General features: G+C 42.6%; 1 protein-coding gene across 6 annotated transcripts in view; it reads left to right on the top strand.

The window, feature by feature from the left end:
* The window catches only part of LOC148123670 (vomeronasal type-2 receptor 26-like), a 211190-nt gene extending 202049 nt beyond the window's left edge, over nt 1–9141 (top strand). For all 6 annotated transcript variants that reach the window (XM_087919082.1, XM_087919079.1, XM_087919080.1 and 3 more), the window contains 2 exons: nt 7333–7459; nt 8027–9141. In XM_087919082.1, the coding sequence (XP_087775208.1) occupies nt 7333–7459; nt 8027–8937 (1038 nt within the window). In that variant the 3' untranslated portion in view covers nt 8938–9141. The remainder of the gene's footprint in view (nt 1–7332; nt 7460–8026) is intronic.
* Nucleotides 9142–10565: the final 1424 nt, after the last annotated feature.

Raw genomic sequence — 10565 nt, 5'->3', positions numbered from 1 at the left:
TAGAAGAAGGCAACTCTGTTGACTAGCAAATGAGTTCAGGTTTGGACTGAATCCAGTGAAGGTTACAAATTTTCAGATGATACTAAGCTGGCAAGAATAGCTAACACCCTAGAACAGTGGTTCCCAAAGTGGGCAGTACTGCCCCCTGGGAGCTGTGGGATGCCTTAGGGGGCATTAAGAGACAAGGGGATGGGAGGGGGTGCTAACAGGTGACAGAGGTGGGCCCCTTGCAGGATGTAATTCAGGGGTGGGATTCTGCCGGTTCATTACCATTCCTGGTAGTTTGGAGAACCTGTAAAACAGGCCCCTGGCTGGCCCTGTTCCTCTCCACCAGCTCCTCCGTTCCCTGCCCAGTCAGTCCTTACTGTGCATGTGCGACAATCGCTGATGGTCACAGGGGTGCGTTGGAGAAGTGGAGCAAGCAAAGCCAGAGGTCGGTAATTTTTGCTGCAAAAAGCAGCCAGACGTCATGTGGTTTTTTGAGTGCAGCTGCAGTCCAGCCGCACTGAAAGAAACATGTTGTCGGTCTGTGCTCCATTCAAAATCCAAGAAAGAAACACTCAGACTCCATTGGTTAGAGCAACGGTCTTCTTTTACTAAATTTCAAAGTGGAAGCTACAGAGAAGATTCTGAATCTAAAGATTTTGGCCCGCAGATCACATATACAAAGGGATGGAATTGTTCCCACCCCCTAGAGTTCAAAAGACTCTTCCAATTAAAAGTTCTGAATATGATCATGTGGGCATCTTCAGGTGGTGATGAGGCCTCTGTCCGTTGACCTTGACATATTTTGATAAAACTTTGCAGCTGCGCAGAGGATAGAAAAAGTAGGCAAGGAAATAGAAACTTAAAAAGAGGAATTTATACTCCCCCTCCTTCCCATTTACAGCATAGGAATGTAATACCTCCAGCTTTCTTCCTTCCAATTCCCCTCCCCCCCATTGCTAATGACAGCCGAAAGATGGAGCAGTAAGAAAGATACAAAGTAAGGAAGAAACAAGGCAGCATATAAGATGTAGAAGGGATCATCTTGAAGGCTGACACATGTGGTATCTGGAGGCTTTTTGCAGTGAAAATTACCGACCTCTGACTTTGCTCTGCTTCTCCAATGTGCTACCACTGCCGCTCCTGGGCACCGGCCATGCAGGCTCACCCCATTGCCTGCTGCACCATTTCGCCAGACTTGCTTGGGCAAGTCCGTCTGGTGTAGTGGGCTCAATGGGGTGGACCTTCGAGGCTGGTGCCTAGGCCGAGAAGCGCGCTGGAGGAGAGCAAAGCCAGAGGTTGGTCATTTTCACTGCAAAAACCTCCAGCCGCCGCATGTATTTTTCAGTGTGGCTGGAGGTGGCAGTCCAGTGCACCAAAAAACTGGCTGCAGGTATTCATGACAAGAGCGATGTGGGTTGGCAGGGAGCCCAGCAAAACAATGGCTCAGCCCTGGCTTGCTTTCCCTGGCAGCCAGCTGTGGGAGGAAGGTAAAGTCATGGCCATGGGATGATGAAAGAAGGCAGTCCTGGGGAGGAAATGGGGAGATTAAGGGCCGGGCCTCTGAAAGGGGAAACGGGTGATACAGGATTAACCCAGGCCTTGACAGATTAGGCCATGCCTGCCTGGGCAGAAAATAGATAGATAGGTTAAGGAAGGGATAGGGAGAGAGGGAAAGAGAGAGATGGAATGAGAGAGAGAGAGAAGGAAAGAAAGAAAAAGTGAGAAAAAGAAAGAGAGAGGGGAAAGAGAGAGAGAAAGAGAAGGAGAGAAGGAACAGACAAGAAAATAAAGAAAGAAAAAGGGAGAGAGGGGAAGAGAAAGGAAGAAAAGGGATAGACAAAGAAAGAGGAGGATGGAACGACGGGACAGAAAGAAAGAGAGAGAGGGAAAGAGAAAGACAGAAAAAAGAGAGAGGGAATGAGAGAAAGAAAGAGGGAGGGAGGAGAAAGTGAATGGGATATGGAGGGAGGGAGGGAGGGAGGGAAAGAGAGAGAGAAGGAAGAGACAAGAAAGAAAAGGGAGAGAGAAAGGGAGATAGAAAGGAAGAAAAAGGATAGACAAAGAAAGAGAGGGGGGTGGAAGAAAGGGACAGAAAGAAAGAGAAAGAAAGAAAAAAGAAAGAAGGAAAGAAAGAAAGGAAAGGAGGGAGGAGAAAGTAAATGACATATCTAGTCCAACCACCTGCTCCAGCAGGGTTAGAAGGGAGAGAGAGAGTGTGTGTGTGTATGTGTGTGCGTGCACGCACGCACACACAGCTGTCAAAACTTTAAAAATAGGTCAAGTAGCTCTGGGGAGGTCAGTCATAAATTAGAACACTTGCTAAGCAAACAGCCATTAAGCGAGGACCACTTGTATTTGGTTTGCCAGTCACCAGGCCATGCCCATCCGGTCATGTGACCACCAAACCACACCCAGCCAGCAAGCCACACCCACCCAGTCACATGACTGCCAAGCCATGCCCACAAATTAGGCCATGCCCTCAGAACCAGTTCTTAGGAAATTTGAATCCCACCCCTGGGTGGGGGCACTGAGGATGAGATTGTAGCACCAATGGGGTGGTGGACTGAAAAAGTTTGGAAACCACTGCCCTAGAAGATAGGCTCCAGAGCCAGATGGATCTCGACAGACTTGAACTCTGGGCCGTATCTAACTAAAGGAAATCCAATGTAGAGAAAAGTAAAGTCCTACACTTAAGATAGAAAAACCCAAAGGACACCTATAGACTGGGTGAAACCAGGCTCAGTAGCAGTAACTGTGAGAGGGATCTTGGAGCCTTAGTGGACAACCAGCTACATAGGAGCCTGATCTTTATTTCCTGATTTTTCAACTTCAGCTGCTGAACAAGCCACAGCTGCAGTTCAAAAAACAAGAAAAGAGGGCTGTTTCAAAGCTGCTTCTTGGCAGGCAGCATGCTGATGATGTGCTAATGATGATTTATGCCGATTTACAGGCCTGCTCACAGCGGGCAGGAAGCTCAAATCCTGAGCCAGTAGTTAATCCTTTTGTATCCCACCCTGATTAGAGACTAAAACATATGAAGAACCATTGCAGGAACTGAGCTTGGCTAGTCTAGAGAAGAGAAGAACCGGGAGACATGATAGTAATCTTCCAATATTTGAGAAGAGTCAAACTATTCTCCAAAGCATCTGTGGGCAGGACAAGAGCAATGGGTGGAAACTGGTCATGGAGAGATTCAACCTGGAAATAAGGAGAAATTTTTTGACAGTGAGAACAATCAACCAATGGAACAGAAGTTCCCCCAGGAAGTCGTAGGAGCTTCATCCCTGGAAGCTTTCAAGAAGAGATTAGACTTCCATCTGTCAGAAATGATGCAAGGTCTCCTGCTTGGTCAACAGCAGGCTGGGGGTTGGACTAGATGACCTGCAAAGCCCTTCCAACTCTGTAAATCTGTAAGTAAAGAGGCCTTGTGGGTCCTCTTTGCAACTAGAATTCAGCTTCTCCAAACTTGCTTGCTCCCTGCCTCCCTGTCCAGAGAGACTCTGGGTGGCTTATAATAGAGTGTGTTGTTTGTATCATGTCTCGTATCATAGGATTCCATGACTGAGAAAACCAAGTACCGAATATTTCTCTGACCCAAAGAAAAGCCCTTCCTGATAACAAATGTAATGAAGGGAAATCTGAAAGATGTATGTTGGGCCTTTGGCTTGTAGAAGAGCTCTTCCTCTGAAAACCCCTTGAATGCCACAGCTTTTCTTGGTGGTCAGTTACCTTCAGCCTCTGGGTGAAAAGGAGATTCCAGATTGAACTAATAATAAATGTGGGTTGCAAAGGTGCTTTTTCAAGAGGCAACTGGACTTTTTGGTTTTTCTTTAAAGATGTTTCACTTCTCACCCAAGAAGCAAAACATCTTCAAAGAAAACAAGGAAGCTCCGTTGCCTCTTGAAAAGGTACCTGAATGACTGAGAATCTCCATAGACACTAAATGTGGGTCTTTCTTTCCATGTCAATTGCTGTCACCTAATTGTAGTTCTTCAAGGAAAGGACCTTTTCTAGGATCTCTAGGTGGGTTTTAGAAATACCATCTTCTGGAACTTCCGGGTTGCCGGGCTTCGGCGACAGCAGGGATTCATGTCTCTCCGCGATCCCTGCTGTGCTCGCCATCTTGGTGCCTCCGATCAGATGGATCTGGAGGATAAGGCTGCCCCGTAGAGGCAGCCGAAGATAGGGAGGATCTGGGAAGGGGTTTGGGAGTGTCGCAGACCCCTTCCTCACGCAGCTTAACCTCCTTTTCTCAAGGCAGTGGAGCGGTGGTCAGTGATGGCCGCCACAAAGAAGCCGGCAACTGGAAAAGATTGTGCTGGAGGAAGAAGGAGAAAGAAGATTCAAAAGTGAAAGTGCTGGCTGTGCCGGGAAAATAACAGCTTCTAAAACCCTGGAGTGGAATTGTTTATTGCCTGAAAGATACATTGTATCCCTAAGAAGAGAAGAGCGGCGGAGAAAGCTGCTAAGGGAAAACTTTTTTTTCTACTTACTCTCCCACCCCACAGAAACATTAAATGCAGAACTGGAAAATGCATTGGGCACCGAAGGTATTTTAACTTGAAAACTATCAGAGAAAGGACTTTGGACTTAACACCTCAGAAATTGGAAAGCCCACTGGAGGTATGGATTTCTGAGGCGTTTAAAGGGAAATTGTTGTTGTAAGTGGGTGGAGAGGAAAAAACTTTTTGGATCAGAGCTTGAAAAAGGAGGAGACTGCCTAGAATTTTAAAGAAAGATACATTTTAATGGGAACCTTTGATCAATCAGTAACCCCAGAAAGAGAAATTGAAGAAGGTAAAAAAAAAGCATTGAAAGAAATAGTTTATTTGGACTTTTAGTGACTTTGGAATTCTTTTGGAATTACTCTTGATTAAAAATACTTGGGTGGTTGTTTTTGAAGAAGTCTTTCTCTTCATGATGGCATTGCTTTTGGATGAATGAAAAACTCAATACCAAAAATATAAGAAAGAAGAGCAAGATGGAAAAGATACTTTTGGGCACTCTTTTTCAATTTTTAGAAATGGCGTGCACGCGCACTTATGAAAAATTGATTACGCAGCAGGATGACTGGAACAAAGAAGAAGAAGAAGCCATTTTGGATGAGCAATGGGTCTACTTTGGGAGGAGGAGGAAGAGGAAAAGGAAAAGGGATTTAAGGGATTTTAACAATCCAAAAAGAGAAAAATGAGATGAAAGGTGGATATAAGGTTAGAAAACAACAGAAAGTGGGTAAGCAGAAGAAGAAAAGGGAGGAGGAGAGACAATGGGGTAAAAAAAGGCAAGGAGAAAAACAAACAAGTGAGAAAGGAGGGGATGAAAAACCTTAATGGTGGGAAGCAAGACTTTAAGAAACAAAATCTATTTAGAGACAATGGGTAAATTTAATTGAAAAGGGATTCTGGAAGGTACATAAAAGTGTGTTTTTTATGTTTATATTTAGAGTATGTGTATTAGTATGTATGATTTGCTCTTTTATGGTATTTCTGTGGGTTGTAGGCTTACATTTTGTAATTGTAGTGTATTTGCTTTTCTTATAAAGTTTTTTGTGTAATTCTAGAATATACTAACCAGAATCTCAATATAATTCAAGTGTTATATTAAGTATTGTTAAGTTAGGGAAAGAGTTTAAAGGTGTTACTCCAATTAGTGTACAGGAGAAGTCTATTCAAAGAAAAAGATGAATGGATAACTGTAAAAGAACAGACAAAAATGATAAGTACTATGAATTGTATTGAGATAAGATAAACAAAAGATAATTAAGAAAGATAAAAGAGGGAAGAAGTTATATAGAAAATTGAAAATGGTAATAAGATATGGATTGACATATAAAGTAAATATGATTTTTGAATTTGTGTCTGTGCGAAGAGTTTTAACCCGGGATTAAGCAGCTTTCAGAAATGAGGTTTTTTATGTTCTATGTTATGTATGTTTTGTCTATTGTTTTTTTAAAAAGGCAAAAATTTTGATTAGTAAGAAATATAATCTGGACAATAGAATGAAAAGGAGAAATTGGGATAAGATATGAAGATGAGCAGATAATGTAAATGTACGTATTACATTTGGCACATTTTACTGGTTCTTCCAGAAAGACTCTTTATGTTAACATGCCTTGATTGTTTGTATGTTTTGTAAAGCTAACAAAAAATTTAAAAAAAAACAAAAACAAAAATAAGTCAGAGGAAATATAAGTGTGATGATTGAATAGCAGATAAACTAGAAAAGAAATGTTATTGAATAAGAGTAAAGAGAAATAATGTGAAATCTGTTAAAGGGAGTTTATGTGCCTACATGGAAATGGGATAAACCAGAAAAATGTGATATAAAATAATGTGTTACCTGCTTTGTAAAGATCTATGATGGAAAGCGGTTTTATGTTTTTAATGTTTAATGATGTTTTGTTTTGTTTGTTTCTTGTTAAAATTAATAAAATTTGTTTCAAAAAAAAAAGAAATACCATCTTCTGGCAAAGGACTCATGTCCCATTTTTTGCAAGAAAAGATGCCTCAGCTATCCTTTCTGAGGGGCAGTTCTCGTGACCTCACCTCCATCTCATCTCACTACAATTCTAGAAACTAAAAAGTTCATTTTATCCTTGTTTCAGCAGCACTGCAGAATTTAACAGATAAATATACAAATAAACAAGAAACATCTCCTTTAAAATTGGCAGTTGTAATTTGAAAGGAAATTTGTATGTTAAGTTGGAGACTGTTTTGGAGTGGATTTTCAATGTTTTATACAATGCAGAAGAAACCCTTGCAGAATTTATTGGTCAGAGGTTTCTTTCCTCCACAGTTTATCTCTATTTTAATACATCTGATGCAGTAAAAATTTAATAAATCTCAAATTTAGAATAAATTGTATTGATATACCTTCTTTCATTCTTCAGATACCCATCATTTTAAAATATGATTATCTATTCATATTAAATTTAAGCATTTATTAAATTTAGAATAAATAAATGCAAATTTTAATATGAATAGATTTTAAAAGTATGGAAATAGGAAGAATGGAAGAATGCACATTAATGAGGGTCATGAGGAGGAACTGGCTGGTTATCACTTAATGCTTAAATCTTTTTTCAGTTCCAATCCTCCAAACTTTATTAAGTAGAAAAGTCCCTTCTTGTCATGTGATAGAAGCAAAACTTTAGGAATTAAATGAAGCATCTACCAGTAATTGTATTTTGTATCTCCTACAACCATTTGAAACTAGTCAGAGATATCATATGTTCCTGAGTGAAGACCAGAGGCTACTTGGATAATGTCTATATCTACTTCTGTTTTCCATGGATGGAAAGTCCTAACATATTTTCTTTGCCATTCCTTCCTTTTTTCTCCTTAGTCCTTGCCTCAGTCCAGATGTGTGGAAAGTTGTCCTCCTGGATTTGCCAAGGGGGCTCGAGAAGGAGAGCCAGTTTGCTGCTACAACTGTGTTCCTTGTCCAGAGGGGACCTTCTCCATTCAGGAAGGTGGGTAACACCAGAGGACAGGAAGGCCTGGTGGAAATGGACTTAGCTGGAGCATTGTTGTGAATGTACATGTGAAAAAAACACTTTGAAGCTTAATTGTTTTCTTGTTTATTTTCAAAATGCACAATTTCATATTTAATGGGAAGAATAACCAAAAGACCTTGAAGGAGAGATTAAGAAGAGATTGGAAGGTAAAGCAGATTGGGCAAGCTTTATCATTGTTCGGGAAAATAATTCTTAACCTTTCTAGGGACACCTGAATTGTTTGAAATTTTTCTTATATCCATTGCTTTTCTTCATCTGAAGCATATTGACATTATGTCATACCCCTAAATCAACACATAAAAAGTTATATCAAGCAATCAATTCTATTGAGGTCATCAACCACCATAAGCAAATGATCTTCTTGAAGGATCAGAGAGAAGATGCTTTTGAATATTTTCAGCTTGTTTACTCTTTCTTTCTTTCTTTCTCTGTCTCTCTCCTTCCCTCCCACCCTCTCGCTCTCCCTCCCCTCTCTTTCTCATAGTGAAATGCAAACAATTTTTTTGTTTTTTATTTTCTCAGATACTGAAAAATGTACCAAGTGTCCAGATGATCAATATCCAAATGAGGACAGAATCCAATGTGTCCCCAAAGTGATAACCTTCTTGTCTTATGAAGAACATCTGGGCATCATCCTGGTCTGTTTTGCCCTACTCTTCTCCCTAACCACAGGCCTTGTTTTAATCCTCTTCATTAAGTACCGAGAAACTCCCCTTGTCAAAGCCAACAACCGGGACCTCTCCTACATCCTCCTGGTCTCCCTCCTGCTTTGCTTCTTGTCTTCTTCTCTCTTCATTGGTCAACCAAGGAAAGCCACCTGCCTTCTCCGACAAACGGTCTTCAGCATCATCTTCTCAGTTGCCATTTCTTCCCTCTTGGCCAAAACCATCATGGTTGTGTTGGCTTTCCTGGCCACAAAACCAGGAAACCAAGTGAAGAGATGGTTGGGGAAGAGTTTGGCCAACTCCATCATCCTTTCTTGTTCTGCTGTCCAGGTACTCAACTGCTCCATCTGGCTGGGAGTTTCTGCCCCCTTCCCTGACTCTGACCTCCACTCCCATCCTGGAGAGATCATCCTGCAATGCAACGAAGGTGCCGTTGTCATGTTCTATGTCATCCTCAGCTACATGGGTTTCCTGGCTGCCATCTGCTTCACGGTGGCTTTTCTGGCCAGGGATCTGCCTGGGGCCTTCAATGAAGCCAAGTTGATCACCTTCAGCATGCTGGTCTTCTGCAGTGTCTGGGTGACTTTTGTCCCCACCTACCTGAGCACCAAAGGGAAACACATGGTGGCTGTGCAGGTTTTCTCCATCCTGGCCTCCAGTGCTGGTCTGCTGGGCTGCATCTTCATCCCCAAGTGCTACATTATCCTTCTGAGGCCAGAGCTGAACACAAAGGAGCATCTTACAGCCAGAATAAATGTAAAAGCATGAGACATAACAATCATGATATTTAAAGAATTGTAAAATGTCAATTTATTTGAAAGAATACATTAATTATTTCCACTTAGACAATATCCATGAGTTAAAAGAACATCATATCTACATGCTTCCAAATGGGAAATGTTTGGATTATTGTAATTCATGTAAGTCTCTTCATCTCAATAAATCTTGGTAAAGGGAATTTTGTGAAAATCATTCAGAGGAATTTGTTGTTCAATGAATTTGACACCTTATTTGTACTGACAGCAGCTAAAAATGTATCTATGAGAGAATGAATAGGAAAACTGGTAAGATGGTTTGTGTGGGAGCCAAGCTCCAACTATGTTGTTTGTCAATCTCCATGAGAGCCATTGGTCATCCCACCAAGCCAGAGAAGGCAGAGGCTTCCAGGGCCTCTTGCTTAGATGTTCTCATCCAGGGAGACCTAGTTAGTGCTCCTTTCCCATAGCTGCTTCTGCCCTGTGAAAGAAGCTTCTCCATGAGATCCACCATCCTGTCTCCATCCCCTGATTAAAGCCGGTTCTTTTCCCCAGTGCTTGAGCTAGTTGAGACCGGAGTCCAGAAGATGCGGAAGGAGGAGAAGCCCCACGGGAGAGTCAGGCTGCATCCTGACCAGATTGGGCTCCTTGTGGCTGCACTGTATGAATAGTTGCAAGCAGGAGTTTGGGGTCATCTCAAACTCCACTCTCTTTCTCTCCAAGGTGGGAAGCCCAGCAGTGCAACCCTTGAAGGCCTCACCTGGGGGTTCACCTCAGTCTTCTTGGGCTGCTTCCAGCCCCGGACGCCCCAGAAATAAGTCCTACCAAGGACTTTGCTCCAGGCTCCCCAGAAGCGAGCGGAAGGGGGGGAGAAGAAAGATAAATATTCTGACTGTGTGATCCTGAAGATCTCTGGAGATAAATTTCAAGGAACTGTAAGGCAATAAAGGCAGTATTGATCTGTTCATGACTGCGCTGTGGGCCAGGTTTGAAGACCCACTTGCTGAACACAAGGCCAGGATTAGGATGAAGATGATAAATCAGGGGAGAGATCAGTGTCCAACTACACCCAGGAATTTAGAGAGCTGGTGTGTCATATTCAAGGCTGGTCCCAGGGAGCCCTGATAGAAGCTTTTAAAGATGGGTTGAATGAAGAGGTATATCAAAGCTGTATTGCCAGAAGAGACTCCACTGAGCTGCAGCTGTAGTACGTGCTGGCAGCAGAGGTGGAAATTGATCTGACCCCAAACAGACAGCTTGGTTGGAGCAAGTCCTCCCCCATCAGTCCTCAAGAAGCCTTAAAACCTCAAAAGGGAGGAATGGCAGCAAAACCCAAGTCCACTGCATGCTTCCGATGTGAGAAGGAAAGCCACTGAGCTGCAGACTGCCGTGCCAAGGCTAGAGCCAAAGGGGGTGCCAGGAGGAGGAAGAAAACTTGAAAAACCCCAGCAAAGCCTCTCGGGAAATGGCGCTTAAAGCAGAGGAGGTTGTAGAGATCACTCCTCCAAAAGGAGAGGAGCTGGGAACTCCAATCTCTTCTGAAGAGAGTGAATCTGAATCAGAAGATAACTCACTGGTAAGTCCAAACAAGGGCCCTATGACCATTCCAGTGAGATTAAGGGTACCCACGTTGGGAGCCAA

This window comes from Pseudonaja textilis, unplaced genomic scaffold, assembly GCF_049901715.1.
Source record: "Pseudonaja textilis isolate UNSWEBS1 unplaced genomic scaffold, rPseTex1.2 PTEXSCF25, whole genome shotgun sequence".
NCBI lineage: Eukaryota > Metazoa > Chordata > Lepidosauria > Squamata > Elapidae > Pseudonaja > Pseudonaja textilis.
This window is presented reverse-complemented; position numbering and strand designations above follow the sequence as displayed.